Source organism: Chelonia mydas, chromosome 14 (genome assembly GCF_015237465.2).
Source record: "Chelonia mydas isolate rCheMyd1 chromosome 14, rCheMyd1.pri.v2, whole genome shotgun sequence".
Classification (NCBI taxonomy): Eukaryota; Metazoa; Chordata; order Testudines; family Cheloniidae; genus Chelonia; species Chelonia mydas.
The window spans coordinates 43085793-43100392 of NC_051254.2; the positions used below are offsets into that span (position 1 = coordinate 43085793).

The window sequence follows — 14600 nt, forward strand, 5'->3', positions numbered from 1 at the left end:
ATGCCACATTGTTTCTCTCTGTTATTAAAAGGCTTTTTGCTACACTCAGTGCTTGCGAGAGGGGAAGTATTGCCTCTTGGAGGAGCCCAGCAGGGGTGGCTTATATTTGTCCCAGGTCAATGGGTGGGGGCTCGAGCCGGTTTGCATTGTGTTATTGGAATGGATCCCCTAGATATTGAACCCGGCCCTTGTTGCTGCCAACTCTGACGGGCAGAAGGGTTACACACCCAAATTTCCAATATCTCACCTTTTTGTCCCAATTCAGGAGAAAAACATGCGTTAAAATATAGATGGAAAATCTCTTTTCTGAACATCTGACCTGGGAGTGCTTGAAATTCCACCCAACACCCCTTCCTCATGTAGTCTGAGACGGGGTGAACAGCCTTAATTATGAGCCTTCTGTCACCTCCTCTTCTCTGTTTCAATCTCTCCTCCTACATCGAGTCTGGACCTAGGGTGATTTCAAAACAAACATTTGCACTGGGGAAAAGTCAGAAGCCTGAAGAAACTCACCCCTTTCGTTCTGCTAGAACTTTCCTCTCAGCAAGGTGTGTCGTCCATTCACAAGACAGATATATTTCCGAGTGTAAACGTGTTTGTTTCAATAACGTTGATATTTATGTAAGGAGAAGCAAATATGTTACATAAATGCAACTACCAGTGGGGTGAAGCTTGACAGGTATTATTATATAGAGAACATTAATTTTATCAAGAAAAATCATTAATTCCCATAAACGCAGGGAGCACTGGGGTGGAGCATATTGTGTCAGCTATTATATATAGATGTAAACACACACACATATATGCAAATACACACACACACACTTTTTGGGTTTCTGCGTCTCCTCCCTCTGCTGCTGGACAGGACGGGACAGTGTCCTGCTGCTCCGTCAGCTCTCCATTCGGCTGTCGGACAGATGGACGGCTCAGCAAGCTTCTCTCTGCTTTTCTCTCCTTCTCCTCACCGTCCACTCGCTCTCCACCTACCCCTTGGCTGTCTGCTGACACACCGACTTTTATACCGCCCTGTCAGGCACAGGCGCCGTTCCGTGGGTGCTCTGGAGCTGTAGCACCCATGGGGTAAAATTAGTGGGTGCTCTCCACACACCAGCAACCAAGCTCCCCTCCCAATTCACCTCACGTCACCGAACCTCCACCTCATCCCCTGAGCGCGCCGCGTCCCTGCTTCTCTGCCCACCTCCCGGCGCTTGCTGCTGCAAAACAGCTGTTTCGTGGCGGAACAAGCTCCGGGAGGGAGGGGGGAGGAGCAGGGACTCGGCGCGCTCAGGGGAGGAGGCGGGGCAGGGGCGGGGATTTGGGGAAGGGGGTTGGAATGGGGGCAGGGAGGGGGCGGAGTTGGGGCGGGGACTTTGGGAAAGGGGTTGGAATGGGGGCGGGGCAAGGGCGGAGTCAGGGCGGGGCCGGGGCAGACGGGGGTCGAGCACCCGCCAGCCGCGGTTGGCGCCTCTGCTGCCCAACTGCCCCCATCCCAGATGGGCCGTTCTGTTTTTAGCCCGCAGCCGTTGTTTCCCTCAGCGTTCGGATCGGCTGACCTTTGCCCTACAGGGTCCGGGTGGGAAACAGGAGGCCTCAAGGGAAAGTTTCGGGGTGTGTTTGGTTCTGCAGCGGTTAAATGGCTCCAAGGAGAGCAGGTGGTGAGGGAGGGGGACAGAAGACCGTCCAAGAAGTGGGCCCAAGGCAGGGCGGGAGTGGACCGGATGTGGCGTCAGGACTATAGCCATAGACGGCTTGCCCACCGTTGGGTGCCACGCTCTCGATGATCCGGGTGGGAAAGACGAGGGGGAGGGTTCCGGGGTGGGTCCCACAGGATTTAAAGCGGGGGGGGCGGGTGAAATTGGGGTTAACGCTTCAAATGGAGGGGGAGACAGTGGAAGTGGATCTCAGTGAGGGCGGAAAGAAACCGGAAGTGGCATCAACCCCTCTAACCTCAACGAAGGACTTGCCCATAGTTCCTCATGGGGTCCGGGTGGGAAACAGGACCCGCGTTGGAAGGTTCTGGGATGTATTAGGGGCGGGGTATCAGAAAGGGAGTGAGTCCCCTTCCCCAGGTCAGGGACGATAGGGAGGTGATAGGTGGGGAGGGGAGAAAAGTGCGCGAGGGACAAAAGTCCCACAAAAATGGTAAATACCCAAAGGGGAACAAATCAGAGACCAATTTCCCCCCTGGTGTTTCAATTACTTCTCGACATTGCTGGTTGCTTTTTCCCAGTGATTTGTATTAAATTCCTTTTTTTTCACTCTTTTTTCCTTCTTCCCCAACTCATCATTTAAAACAAATAACATTTGCAGGGGGGGCAAAATTCCAATTTCCAGGGGACAAAAGATTTTCATGAAAAAAAATATTGTTTTTGGGGGGAGGGGGGAGGGAAGTGTCCCCATTTTCAAGGATAAAATGAAACATTTTCACTCGGGTGTGGGGGAATGATGTTCCAGAACAAAATATCAAATTTTCAGGAAAATATCATTTTTTTCATAGGGAAAAAAGTTGATTTTCTGAAAAGCAAATTTTCGGAAATGATTGTAAGATTTTGGACCACGACAAGGGGACTGAAGAGAAGAGGGAAGTGAGGGAGAAAAAGCAAAAGATTTTACCCAAACACATTTTTTCAAAAAACTCTGAAAACAGACAATTTTTCACACAAAGAAATTATTTAATTTTTAGACCAAAAAAAATCACTTTCTTTGAGCAATTCCAGCCGGCTGGAGCAGTCACGCTGGTCACTCAGACCAGTTCCACCGCCCACAGGATGCTGAGCTGGGCGAGCGTTTCTCTTCGTGCTCAGTTAGGAAGAGGGACCAGACGCTGCGTTAATTACCCCCAGCTGGTCACGCTCCACAGGGAGGCGTTGCAATCACTCCGGAGAGGACAGGGAAATAACACACAGGGATGTGATATAGTAATATCCAGGAGGCCCCGGAGAAGGCATTTCCTGAGGGTAGATCCATGCCCTAGTAGATTATTCCCTGCCGTAGACAGGGCTAGTTCGGTTTTGTTGGGGTTCACATGGACTTTCACGACCATAACTTTCTTCTGCTCTCCCTCAAACCCTGTGAGGGTCTCCTCCTGTGGGGAATTCCCTCGTGGCGGCGTGGCTGTGAGTGTGAGGGACTCAGGTGGTGCTGGGTGCGGAGGGACTCAGCGCCGCTGGGCGTGGTTGGAGGTGTGTTCCCTGCGTCCTGGAGTCTGGATTTTAAACTCTGAGTAGTGCAGGCTCTTGCTCTCCTCGGCCCCCCGGCTGCCGTGGCCCTGTGTTGGACAGACACACTGTGAGGACGGCGTCACCCCAGATCTGGTCTCTTAATTCAGGCCAACTTAGGCAGCTCCCAGGGAGCAAATCCCACAGTGTTATCCCAGATTGGAGGGGTTGGGAGTCAGGACTCCTGGGTTCTATCCCCAGCTCTGGGAGGGGACTGGAGATTACGGGGTTAGAGCAGGGGGGATGGGAGCCAGGGCTCCTGGGTTCTATCCCTGGCTCAGGGAGGGGACTGGGGGGTTAGAGCAGGGGGGATGGGAGCAAGGACTCCTGGGTTCTCTCCCCTCACTGTATTGTACCAGTCCTTATTGGCACCCGGAGACCAGACCCAAGCACTGTATGGAACAGGGCCCAGCCTGCATTGTCTCACCTTCGGCTGCCGCTGGCGGGGTTGCAAGGGGGGCGGCGCTGCGGAAGAAGGGAGAAGAAAGAAACGTTAAAACGGAGGAGTGTGAGAGAGAGTCTCGGGTGAAGAGGGAAGCTGCAGAGATCTAGGGACGGGAGGAGAAGGAAGGACATGGGGGGTTAGTTATATGGACAGACAACCCGGCATGGACCATTACAGACAGATGGCCACTTGGGTGTATTCACTAGCAGAGGCCTTGGCCCATGGAGGCCAGGAGTTTAGCGGGGGGAAGGCTCCGGTTTGGTACCTCGGTGTCTCTTCAGGAGGAGGGTGGCCACCAGGCCAAGGATCAGAAGGAGCCCCAAGGCGATGGCGACCTGGTACAGGAGCTCCCGGGCGCAGCACCCTACGGGGGCAGGTTCTTTACCTGGGCAATGGAGAGGAGCGTTAGGGGATTCTCAGCCCCTTAAGCCAGCCAGTCCCCTGCCCTGGGGCCGGAGAGGGAGAAGGCCCCATGCCCCCATTCCCCACCTCACCTGTGTCACTCTGGTTCCTCCCCATCACCTGCAGCTCGGTGCCCGCTCCTGTCCCGCTCTCTCCCTGGCGGATGCTGATGTGACACTGATAGAGACCAGAGTCCCGCTTCTCCAGCTCCGACAGGGTCAGCGTGACCTCCCCTTTCCGGAGCAGATTCAGGTCGGACATATTGAGCCGTCCGCGGTAGAAGGGATGGTCAGATTCCAGCACAACCCCGGGTGATATGGTCCACGTCGCTTTGACCACGCTGCCCTGTCTGTTCTCGAAGGAGCAGCTGAGGTTCACGGTCTCGCCGGGGGACGCTCGGAGGACAGCGGGGCTCTGAAGCACTGTGAGACCTTCGTGAACCAGGGCAATAAACATTAGAGCAGAAAAGGAAAATGACGACGACTGGTATCAAGACACGCCCCAGCCGCCCAAAACCTTAGCAGCACGGAGAGAAGAAGCTAAGGGGAAAGAATTTTGCGTTCCTGTCCACCTTGCCATTGCTCACAACACTGTCGATAACACACTGCACAGGGCTTTCACTTCCACCCCAACAGAGACCCAACATCAACACTGCTCTGTGCACGGCAGATGCTCACAGAGACGTTAGACGTCAAATCACTCAGGACAGCTAAGTCCAAAGCAGACTGCGAGGAATTACAAAGGGATCTCACTAAACTGGGTGACGGGGCAATAAAATGGCCGATGAAACTCAATGGTGGTAAAGGCAAAGTCATGCACATTGGAAAACAGAATACATACAAACTGATGGGGTCTAAATTAGCTGTTACCACTCAAGAGAGATCTTGGAGTCGTTGTGGATAGTTCTCTGCAAACATCCACTCCATCTGCAGCGTCAGTGAAAAAAGTCACCAGACTGTGAGCATCCATTAGGAAAGGGAGAGAGAAAAAGACAGAAAATAGCCTATTGCCTCTATATAAATCCATGGTACGCCCGCATCTTGGACCCTGAGTGCAGTTTTGGTCGCCTCAAATCAAAAAAGATACATTAGAATTGCAAAAGGTACAGAGAAGGGCAACCAAAACAATGAGGGGTATGGAACGGCTTCCCCCTTACAAGGACTAGGAAACCCCCTTACAAATTATATTGGCAGCTTGTCATTTTAACCTTATTTAAATACACCACAAACACATGCCTCCACTTTATACAATTTGTGCTTCAAACTAAAGGGAGTCAGAATTTGTCCTGACGGAACATTTTCCTCTTGGGAAATGCCGTCTCATCGAAAGGGTGACAATTGGTTTAAAAATGGGGCAGAGAAAGCGTTTTTGATAGGGTCAAAAGGGAATGATTTGATTTTGCATTTCCAGACTGATTTGATTTGATATTATTAAGAAGAGTCAATAGTGAAATGAAATATTTGTTTTATGGAAACAGAATACTTCTCATTGACCTGATGTGACATATCCATATCTATCTATGCATCCATGCACGCATCCTCCACCCCTAGATCTAGATAGATAGATAGATAGATAAATATTCTTTTTGGGGTGGGATGAATGGGTACATAGATAAAAAGATAGATGAGATGTAGGGGTAGGGCTGAATGGGTAGACAGAGATGGATCTAGGGATAGGGTATATGGACAGATAGGGCTGAATATAGTGGAGTGGGGTAGAAGGACAGATGGACAGACAGAGATGGGTCTAGGGATGGGGTAGGTTGATGGATGGACACACAGAGATGGATCTAGGGATGGGGTGGATGGATGGATGGACACACAGAGATGGATCTAGGGGTGGGGTAGGTGGATGGATGGACACACAGAGATGGATCTAGGGTTGGGGTAAGTGGATGGATGGACACTTAAAATTAGTACCTGCTCCCCAGGTGGGGATGAGGAGGACGGTGCAGAGGACGGTGCTCAGGGCTGGCAGCTGCTCCATGGTCCCTGCTCTCTGGGGAGCTCCGCAGCCCAGCTCAGCTCAGCCTCAGCATCCTCCGGAAATGTCACCTCGGGGGGGCCGGTGGAAAGTTTTGTTGCCTGAGCTTCTGAGATGGCTGCAGCAAGAGGCTGGGGACGAGGGCTGAATGCGGGGGGGGGGGGGTGCATTCCTCTGGCCCGTGCTGGGAGGGGAGTGGGGTCTAGTGGTTAGAGCAAGGGGAGATGGGGAGCGGGTTCAGTCCTCAGTTCGTTCTCTCATCTTGGGTCATGCTCCTTACCCTCTCTGGGATATTTTGTCATGAGGAATAACATTATTTTACAGAAAGGAATTTTTGCTTAATATCTTTTATTTTCACACCCTGAGGTATATTTATTTTTTGCAACACATAACTCCTGCAATCGGCATATTCCTTCTAAAAAACCAAACATGCTCCAGACATTCTATATCTGCTTTATACAGAAATGTTTTGTACAGAAATGTTTTCCGATGAAGTGAGCTATAGCTCATGAAAGCTTATGCTCAAATAAATTTGTTAGTCTCTCAGGTGCCACAAGTCTTCCTGTTCTTTTTGTATGAGGAGGGAAACAGGAACACGACCATATTGCTTTCATGGCTAAATGCCAAGATTCCTGTACTATAAACAACAGTGATATCTACATTAAGTTGATGTTAATTGGGTTCCAAACGTTTGCCGGAGCTTGTATGGATCCAGTAGCTCTTTTCTTTAGCTCTTGGCAAGATCACGTGAGACATACGGGAACCCTGCTGCAACAGCAGATCCATAACCAAGTTTTACCTTGAGTTTGTAAAGAGATTCAATCATGTTATGGACCATGACTTGGATAAACCATTTCTGTTCTACACTGGTACGGCCTCTAACCCAATCCTTGCTGTAGTAAATCAGAACCAAGGGTGGGGAGCTCTTGGGATGCACTCAGCGATGTTTGTGTCATCCCTTCCTGCATCAAATTTGCGTTGGGGGTGTGACGTTAGGAGTGTCATATATCTCACTGAAAGGTGACAGGGCCAGAAAGAGTCAATGAACTCCCAGACTGACCTGATCCATGGCCGAACTTTAGAGGCTGGTTCGAAAGATCTGTAAATGAATAGAGCTTTGAAATGCAACGAGGCTGGGCAGTTTAAGGGAACTCCGTTAATTGGACTTCTGAGGAACCAGGGAGGTCGTACAGAGGCTGTTTGGGGCTGGCTGGGTAAATCTCAGTTTTGGAATATCCACCAGCTGTTGGGGTTTGTCTTCCTCGTTCTGTTTGCAGTTCACCCTGATTGAGTGACCTCAGCTGGCTCCCACGGGCACCATCCTCACACTGGAGCTGTGGGGAGAGAGTGAGGAGAGGTGGAGCCGGGGGGAGGGCTGGGAGTCAGGACTCCTGGGTTCTATCCTAAGTTCTGGTTAAGTGTGGTCTAGCAGAAAAAGACTCCCATGCCCCTCTGACTCTAACCCACTAGTCCCCACTCCCATCGCAGAGCTGGGAGAGAACCCAGGAGTCATAGAATCATAGAATCATAGAATATCAGGGTTGGAAGGGACCCCAGAAGGTCATCTAGTCCAACCCCCTGCTCAAAGCAGGACCAAGTCCCAGTTATATCATCCCAGCCAGGGCTTTGTCAAGCCTGACCTTAAAAACCTGTAAGGAAGGAGATTCTACCACCTCCCTAGGTAACGCATTCCAGTGTTTCACCACCCTCTTAGTGAAAAAGTTTTTCCTAATATCCAATCTAAACCTCCCCCATTGCAACTTGAGACCATTACTCCTCGTTCTGTCATCTGCTACCATTGAGTCCAGACCCTTTGTCATCCTTCAGTTCAGGTCTGTGCAGAGCCTGGCACGACAGGGGTCCCGATCCTTCTCAGAGGGGAGGGGGTCTGGGCAGCACTCAGCACCATGAGGGAGGGTCCATTTGCTACTGGGACTTTCTGCAGTTTCTGTGGTGGGCTGAAACGTGCCGAGTTGCTCGGGGCTCTGTCTTCACTTTCACCCCTGCGCATTGTGATGAGAAACAGGAAATTCAGCCTCTTTCACGGCTGCAGCTTCTGCAAAGGTGGTAGCTGGGAGGGTAGCGGGGACCAGGGGTGAGCTACAATCAGCTACAGAAGTGTCGGAGTCAGGGCCAGGTGCGACACACAAATAACTGACCACGGTTTCCGTCCCGTCAGCTGGAGTCGATCTCTAGGCTCTCAGCTTGCAGTGCCAAAAATGCTTCTAGCCCTCACAGGTGCAAAGAAATCTCTCTAACCAGGGGCAGGTGGGACCCATGCCTGAGTCTGCAGAGAGCCTGAGCTGATCGCTCTGAGAGGGGGGAGCTGCCCCGAATGTGATCCAGGAAGTGATGGGAGTGGGCTGGCTCGGGGGGGGGTCTAACCTGCTAGAATTTTACTTTCCACCCAAATTTCCAATATCTCACCATTTTGTCTCAATTCAGGAGAAAAACAAGCGTTAAAATATAGATGGAAAATCCGTTTTCTGAACATCTGACCTGGGAGTGCTTGAAATTCCACCCGACACCCCTTCCTCATGTAGTCTGAGACGGGGTGAACAGCCTTATTTTCTAGCCTTCTATCACCTCCTCTTCTCTGTTTCAATCTCTCCTCCTACACCGAGTCGGGACCTAGGGTGTTTTCAAAACAAACATTTGCACTGGGGAAAAGTCAGAAGCCTGAAGAAACTCACCCCTTTCGTTCTGCTAGAACTTTCCTCTCAGCAAAGTGTGTCGTCCATTCACAAGACAGATATATTTCCGAGTGCAAATGAGGAGAAGCAAATATGTTTCAAAAATGCAGCTACCACTGGGATGAAGCTTGACAGATATTATTATATATAGAACATTATTTTTCTCAAAAAAAATCATGAATTCCCATAAATGCAGCGAGCACTCGGGTGGAGCATATTGTGTCAGCTCTTATATATAGATGTAAACACACACACATATATACATATACACACACACACACTTTTTGTCCATGAGAAAACACATCATTTTCCATAATAATTTCTGTCACAAAATATCTTCGCTAAAGAGAAACATTTTCCCCCAAAGTATTTTCCTTTTTAAAGTGATATCGTTTTTGTCAAGGAGAACAGTTCACAAAGATATTTTTCTGTAGAAAGCAATTTCTGCATGGAAGAACATTTTCCAGGAGAGAGTTTTCATTAAAAATGCTTCATTTAAAAGCTCTTGTGGTCCAGAAACGTTTGACTTGATAGAACTGTTTTTAAATAAGCGAAGGGAAAACCTCTGCCCAGATCCCAGCTGGTGTCAAGCGGCCGCGCATCCACTGAGCTCAGTGGGGCCAGGTACTGAGCGTCTGGAAATCCGTTCCATTGAAGTCAGAAGCGCTACGGCCGACGGATCCCAGCAGGGATCTGGCCCCATTGACTTAGATGGAGCTACGGCCAATTGACTCCCTGGCTGATCGTTTCTCCTGCGCTCTCTCTCTCTCCCCTGCTGTGTTCTCCTTGGGTTTCTGCGTCTCCTCCCTCTGCTGCTGGACAGGACAGGACAGTGTCCTGCAGCTCCGTCAGCTCCCCATTCGGCTGTCGGACAGGTGGACGGCTCAGCAAGCTTCTCTCTGCTTTTCTCTCCTTCTCCTCACTGTCCACTCGCTCTCCACCTACCCCTTGGCTGTCTGCTGACTCACCGACTTTTATACCGCCCTGTCAGGGCTGTCTTGCGCATGACAACTGCCCACATTGCAAACGGTCCATTCTATTTTTAGCCCACAGCCGTTGTTTACCTCAGCGTTCGGATCGGCTGACCTTTCCCCTACTTCGGTTTTCCCGCCAGTTCTACTTTTTAGTGCTGTGGGATCTGCAGCTTCGAACGTGGGCCTGACTCTTGCTTATTTAAAATGAAAGTCCGGGATACACCATGGAGCCTGGGGAATTTCTCTGGCATCAGCATCATCCACGCAGGTGTTTGATCTCAGCTCCTCCATCCGGCTCCCTCTGGTCCATCTCCACAGCCCCCACCCACTCCCTCTGCTTCGCTGCACCCCAATCCCGCTGCCTGGACCCACCCCTGTCCCACTCAGAACGTGCAGGAAAAGCCCCCAGAGACCACGACCGCACCCCCGCCCCCCAGGGGATCAGCAGGCTCTGGCCCCCCAGGCTGCTGTGCTCCACCCGGCAGGCGTAGCTGTGCCCGTCGCCCGGCTCCACGGCCAGGGAGCTGCGCAGCTGGTAGGTGAGGTCCGCGTTGGGCAGGATCCCGCTGGAGCTCAGCCGCCCGCTCGGCGCCACCTCCTCCCCGTCCTGCAGCCAGGCCACGCGGACGGGCCGGGGGTAGAAACCGGTGACCCGGCAAACCAGCAGTAACGGCGCGGGGGTCCCGGCTGGGGGAGGCGCTCGGGCAAACACCACGGCGACCGGCCGCTCTGAGACAGGGGGAGAGAGACGGGGCGGGGGAGAGGGACGATTCAGTCTGAGCCTCAGGGACTCACTCGCCAAGCCCAGCTCCATCCCCCGGGGTCAGGCGTTGGCCGCTGTCCTGGCCAGACCCTGCAGTTCCCAGTGGTGAGAAAATCCCCCTTCACTTCCTGTCCTAAACGGCTGTGCAGTGCGGCCATGAAATCGCTCCACCGCAGATATGACTGCATGTGTACACCAGGCAAGAGATCCCTGTATAAATAGCCCTCTACCAATCCCAGCAGGGGCTACATATCAGCGAGTGGGGAGTAGCGTTGCCTCTCCCGGGACCCTTTCCCGTAGCAGACAAAGCTCTTAGTCTTATTGACACAAGTTGTTTTCAGGAGCAACAAAGGGGTCTGGAAGAGGAAGGGCAGGAGGATGGTCCGGAGGTCACCGGGGTGGAAACAGAGAGATGTTAGGTGCAATGAGGACGTTCGGTCACCAGATGGCAGTGGGATTGTGGGGCAGGACAGGTTGCAGTTACTGTTTAAAGCTGATTTGTGCTCTAAGATCCACGTGCAACATCAGATTGGCTCGAAAATCACTGTGAGACAGAGTTTGTGGTGCTAATTTGGGGTCACTTCGTCAGGGGGATCCTGAGATACAGACCCCGTCCCAAATAAATGCTTAATTATTTAGAAGGTTATTTGTGATGCTCGAGAGAAAACTGTGGCCCTGAGCCTCAATACACTCACATCCCCGGGCTCCCCTCAGCTCAGAGCCGCCCTGGTACCAAGGACATGTTCGGCTTCCCGAGGTTACACAAGTCACTGGGCCTTGGTTCTGTGTGTGGAGCGGTACGCCGGGCTCAGGGCCGATGTTCCCTCTCATTTTTGACAGGCCGCGTGAGCAAAACATTTCTTCTGTGCAAATTGTGCTTCTGTGCAAATGTTCGTGCGTGCGGTGTTTCGCCGTGTGCACGGGGTTTAGGATCTGTGTGTGCGTGCACACGCGCACAGCTTAGAGGGAACAGTGCTCAGGGCGTGACACATGGAGTAACATGGGAGAGGCTGCCACGTCTCTGAGCCCCGGGAGGACCCGTCCGAGCCCTGTCACCGAGAGGGTCCTGCGGCTGTGAGCTGTGATCACCGGGCCAGCTGTCACGCTGTCGTGAAACACACATGCCCCGGCAGATTGCCGTGAAACTAGCAAGGTGCAGGGGAGAGTTTGTGGTGCAAATTTGGGGGCAGGTGGTGAAGGGGTTCCTGAGAGAAAGACTCGCCCGAGGACCTGCTTTTAGTGCTCCAGCATCAGACACCCAGCGCCGGCCCTGGGCTGAGCCGCTGAGAAGAGGCGTGCTGGGCTCTGCCCCACCCCCTGGGGCAGCGCTGGCTGTGAGGGTGATTGTTGCGTTTTGTCCATTTTGTGTGTTGTGTATAATTTCAGGATCCCATATGGATTTTCAAAATGGAGTTTGTGCCCATGTGATCCGGCTGATCACAGTGTTCCCGCCTTTTATTTCTCCTCAGAAGGGGTAAACAACTTCTGGATAGAACTGGTTTTTACCGCCTTTTCCACAGGGTTTCCCAGGAGGGGTTTTCGGCTCCTTCTACGGGGTTTCCCGGGCCAGAGTATATAAGCGTGCCCCGAGCCCTGCCCAGCGGCTGTCCCGCTGAGTGACAGCGAGGGTCCGACTTGCGCTCACCTCCCCATCCCCGTGGTAGAGGGGGCTCGGGTTTTCCGTCCCCAGCTCTGCGCCTACGTTGCCGTCCCCTGCAAGGGGAAGAGAAGGCCAGACAGCCACATCCCACTTACCACCAGCCACCTTCAGCTGCTGTCCTGTTTATAGGGTTTATTTGGGGGAAATCACTGTATTGCAACATTTGCCTGTTTACTCCCTCCTTTGCTTTGCCCCATTCATTGTACACCGATCGCTCACTACACTTCATTTGTTTTCCACCTTATCGGGACTGACTCCTCGTTATTCGAGATGGGAGGGACCCTTTGTGGGAAGATCCAACCCACCAGATGACAGGTGCTGGATAGGGAGGGTCGCCTCTAAGGAAACAGGAAGCCCGGGAATCTCTTGCCTTATCCCACATATATTCCTTTGCCTTTCTGTCCTTTCCTCTCACAGTGGGGGAGGCATTATCTTAGCTCTGCATTTCCTGCGTATCCCATTCTTTGTGGGGTGACCCCTTCCTAGAGGGGTCAGTTTTCAACGTTCAGATAGGGCACCATGAGCAGCCTTCCCCCTCCTTCGACAAAGGCCTTTGACAGGGGACATGAAAGACCTTGAGCCGAGGGTCAGGGGCTGGCACATGGGGCCTTTCCCCTCTTGGGCGCACAGGCTACAATCCGGCCCCAGAGCTGGGGGACTGGCTCAGTGGAGTGGAAGGGGGCAGAATGAGGGTGCCCACGCGAGGGCATTGAGACTTTCCCAGGTCTTAGGGTTGCACCTCGAGCTGGGGAGAGTTACATTTGCAGAAGGAAGCCCAGAAAATCTAAACGGAATCGGCCCTTTTTGCTGCCAATAACACCTCGCTGGAGGGTGACACCCATTTGCTTCGCGCTGCACGTACGCGGAGAGGGGGGTGAGGTCTAGTGGTTAGAGCAGAGGAGGGTGGAAGCTCGGACTCCTGTGTGCTTTCCCTAGTTCTAGCAGCTTATTGCCCCCCAGAGCCAGCCCACCCCCACCACTGCCGGGATCACAGTCAGGGAAGCGCCCCCCGCCCAGGGCGACCAGCTCAGGGTCTCTGCAGACTCAGGCATGGGTCCCACTCGCCCCTGGCTGGAGAGATTTCTTTGCACTCGTGAGGGCTAGAAACATTTTTGGCTCTGCAAGCTGAGCGCCTGGAGGTCGACTCCGGCTCGCGGGACGGAAACCGTGGTCAGTTGTTTGTGCGTCGCACACGGCCCCGACTCCGACACGTCTGTCGCTGACTGTAAATCACCCCCCGCCCTGCCTGCAGCTGCCTCTGCACAAGCTGCGGCCGTGAACGCGGCTGAATTTCCTGTTTCTCACCCGGAGCTCAAGTGCAGACAGAGCCCCGAGCCGCTCGGCGCACTCCGGCCTGCCACAGAGACGGCAGCCGTAGCCAACGGAGGGGCCCCCGGGCGCCACACAGATCCCCCTGACAGAGATCGGGGCCCCTGTCGTGCCAGGTGCAGCACAGACACCCCCACACACACCCCAAAACAAGCTCAGCGCCCTTGGTATGCCAGGCTCTGCACAGTCCCCAGCTGAACCATGACAAAGGGCTCCGGACTCCTGGGTTCTCTGTCCCACATCTAGGGGAAGAGCGGGGTTGAGCAGGTTTGAGTGCGGGGGCTGGGGCTGGGAGCCCGGACGCCTGGGTTCTCTCCCCAGCTCGGGGAAGGGAGTGGGGTCTAGTGATTAGAGCCGGGGGGCTGGGAGCCAGGACTCCAAGTGACAGTTGGCCCTTCCCCTTCCCCCTCAGGTGGCAGTTGGCCCCGCCCTCCTCGCGCTCTCAGCGGCCGTTGGCGCCTCGCGGAGCTTCCCCGCCCATTTCCCGCCCTTTTTCATCTCCGCCGGTTCTCCCTCACGCCGCCCCGGCTGACTCTGCCCGGCAACTAGTGACATTTAAACAGGATGGCGCCTTCTAATAGGCTGTCCCGCCAAGCCAGTGAGGGAAAGGGAGGGGCCTGGGAGGAGAATAAGGAGGCGGGGGCAAGGAGTGGGAGGGGCTAATGAGCAGGAGGGAGGGGCAGGGAGCAGGAGTGTGGCTAATAGGAAAGGGGGCAGGGAGAGGAAGGGGCTATTGGGAGAGGGAAGGGGAGGGGCCATCGGGATGGAGGGGGAGGGGCTATCAGGAGGGGAAGGGGAGGGGCTATGGGGAGAGGGAAGGGGAGGGGCCATCGGGATGGAGGGGGTGGGGCTATCAGGAGGGGAAGGGGAGGGGCTATTGGGAGACCCAGGTTGGGGGAGGGGCCATTGGGATGAGGGGACAGTTGGGGGGCTCTGCCCTCGATTCTGCTCTGACCCTTCTCCCCTGCCCCCACCCCATCTCCCCCCATCACTCAGGTGCAGCCCCTGCGGGGGGAGCCAGGCCCAGCCCCATGGGACAGGACCCCCACTGCGGGGTGAGTGGGGGCGGGGTTGCTTTCCACCACCACCACCCCAAGTCTCCCCCCTGCGGCAGGCCAGGTTCGGGGTGCGGT

The 14600-nt window shown here is 53.8% G+C and overlaps 2 protein-coding genes across 5 annotated transcripts; both read right to left on the minus strand.

The window, feature by feature from the left end:
• Positions 1–2651: 2651 nt before the first annotated feature.
• Positions 2652–6313, minus strand: LOC119567619 (natural cytotoxicity triggering receptor 3-like). Of its 4 annotated transcripts, none has more exons than XM_037914248.2 (5): positions 5985–6206; positions 4158–4496; positions 3929–4048; positions 3646–3683; positions 2652–3268 (listed from the first exon to the last, which is right to left on the minus strand). In XM_037914248.2, exons 1-5 carry the CDS (start codon positions 6049–6051, stop codon positions 3158–3160), a joined length of 675 nt encoding a protein of 224 aa, XP_037770176.1. In that variant the 5' UTR covers positions 6052–6206; the 3' UTR covers positions 2652–3157. The 4 variants fall into 4 exon arrangements, with proteins under 4 accessions (XP_037770176.1, XP_043383862.1, XP_043383864.1 ...); XM_043527927.1 differs by having other exon boundaries at positions 4158–5020; positions 5985–6000; XM_043527929.1 differs by lacking the exon at positions 3929–4048 and having other exon boundaries at positions 5985–6313.
• A 3658-nt stretch (positions 6314–9971) lies between these two features.
• On the minus strand, positions 9972–10552 carry LOC119567481 (antigen-presenting glycoprotein CD1d-like). Its single transcript, XM_037913435.2, has one exon. The coding sequence runs from the start codon at positions 10527–10529 to the stop codon at positions 9972–9974; it is 558 nt and encodes a 185-aa protein (XP_037769363.1). The 5' UTR covers positions 10530–10552.
• Between the last annotated feature and the right edge of the window lie 4048 nt (positions 10553–14600).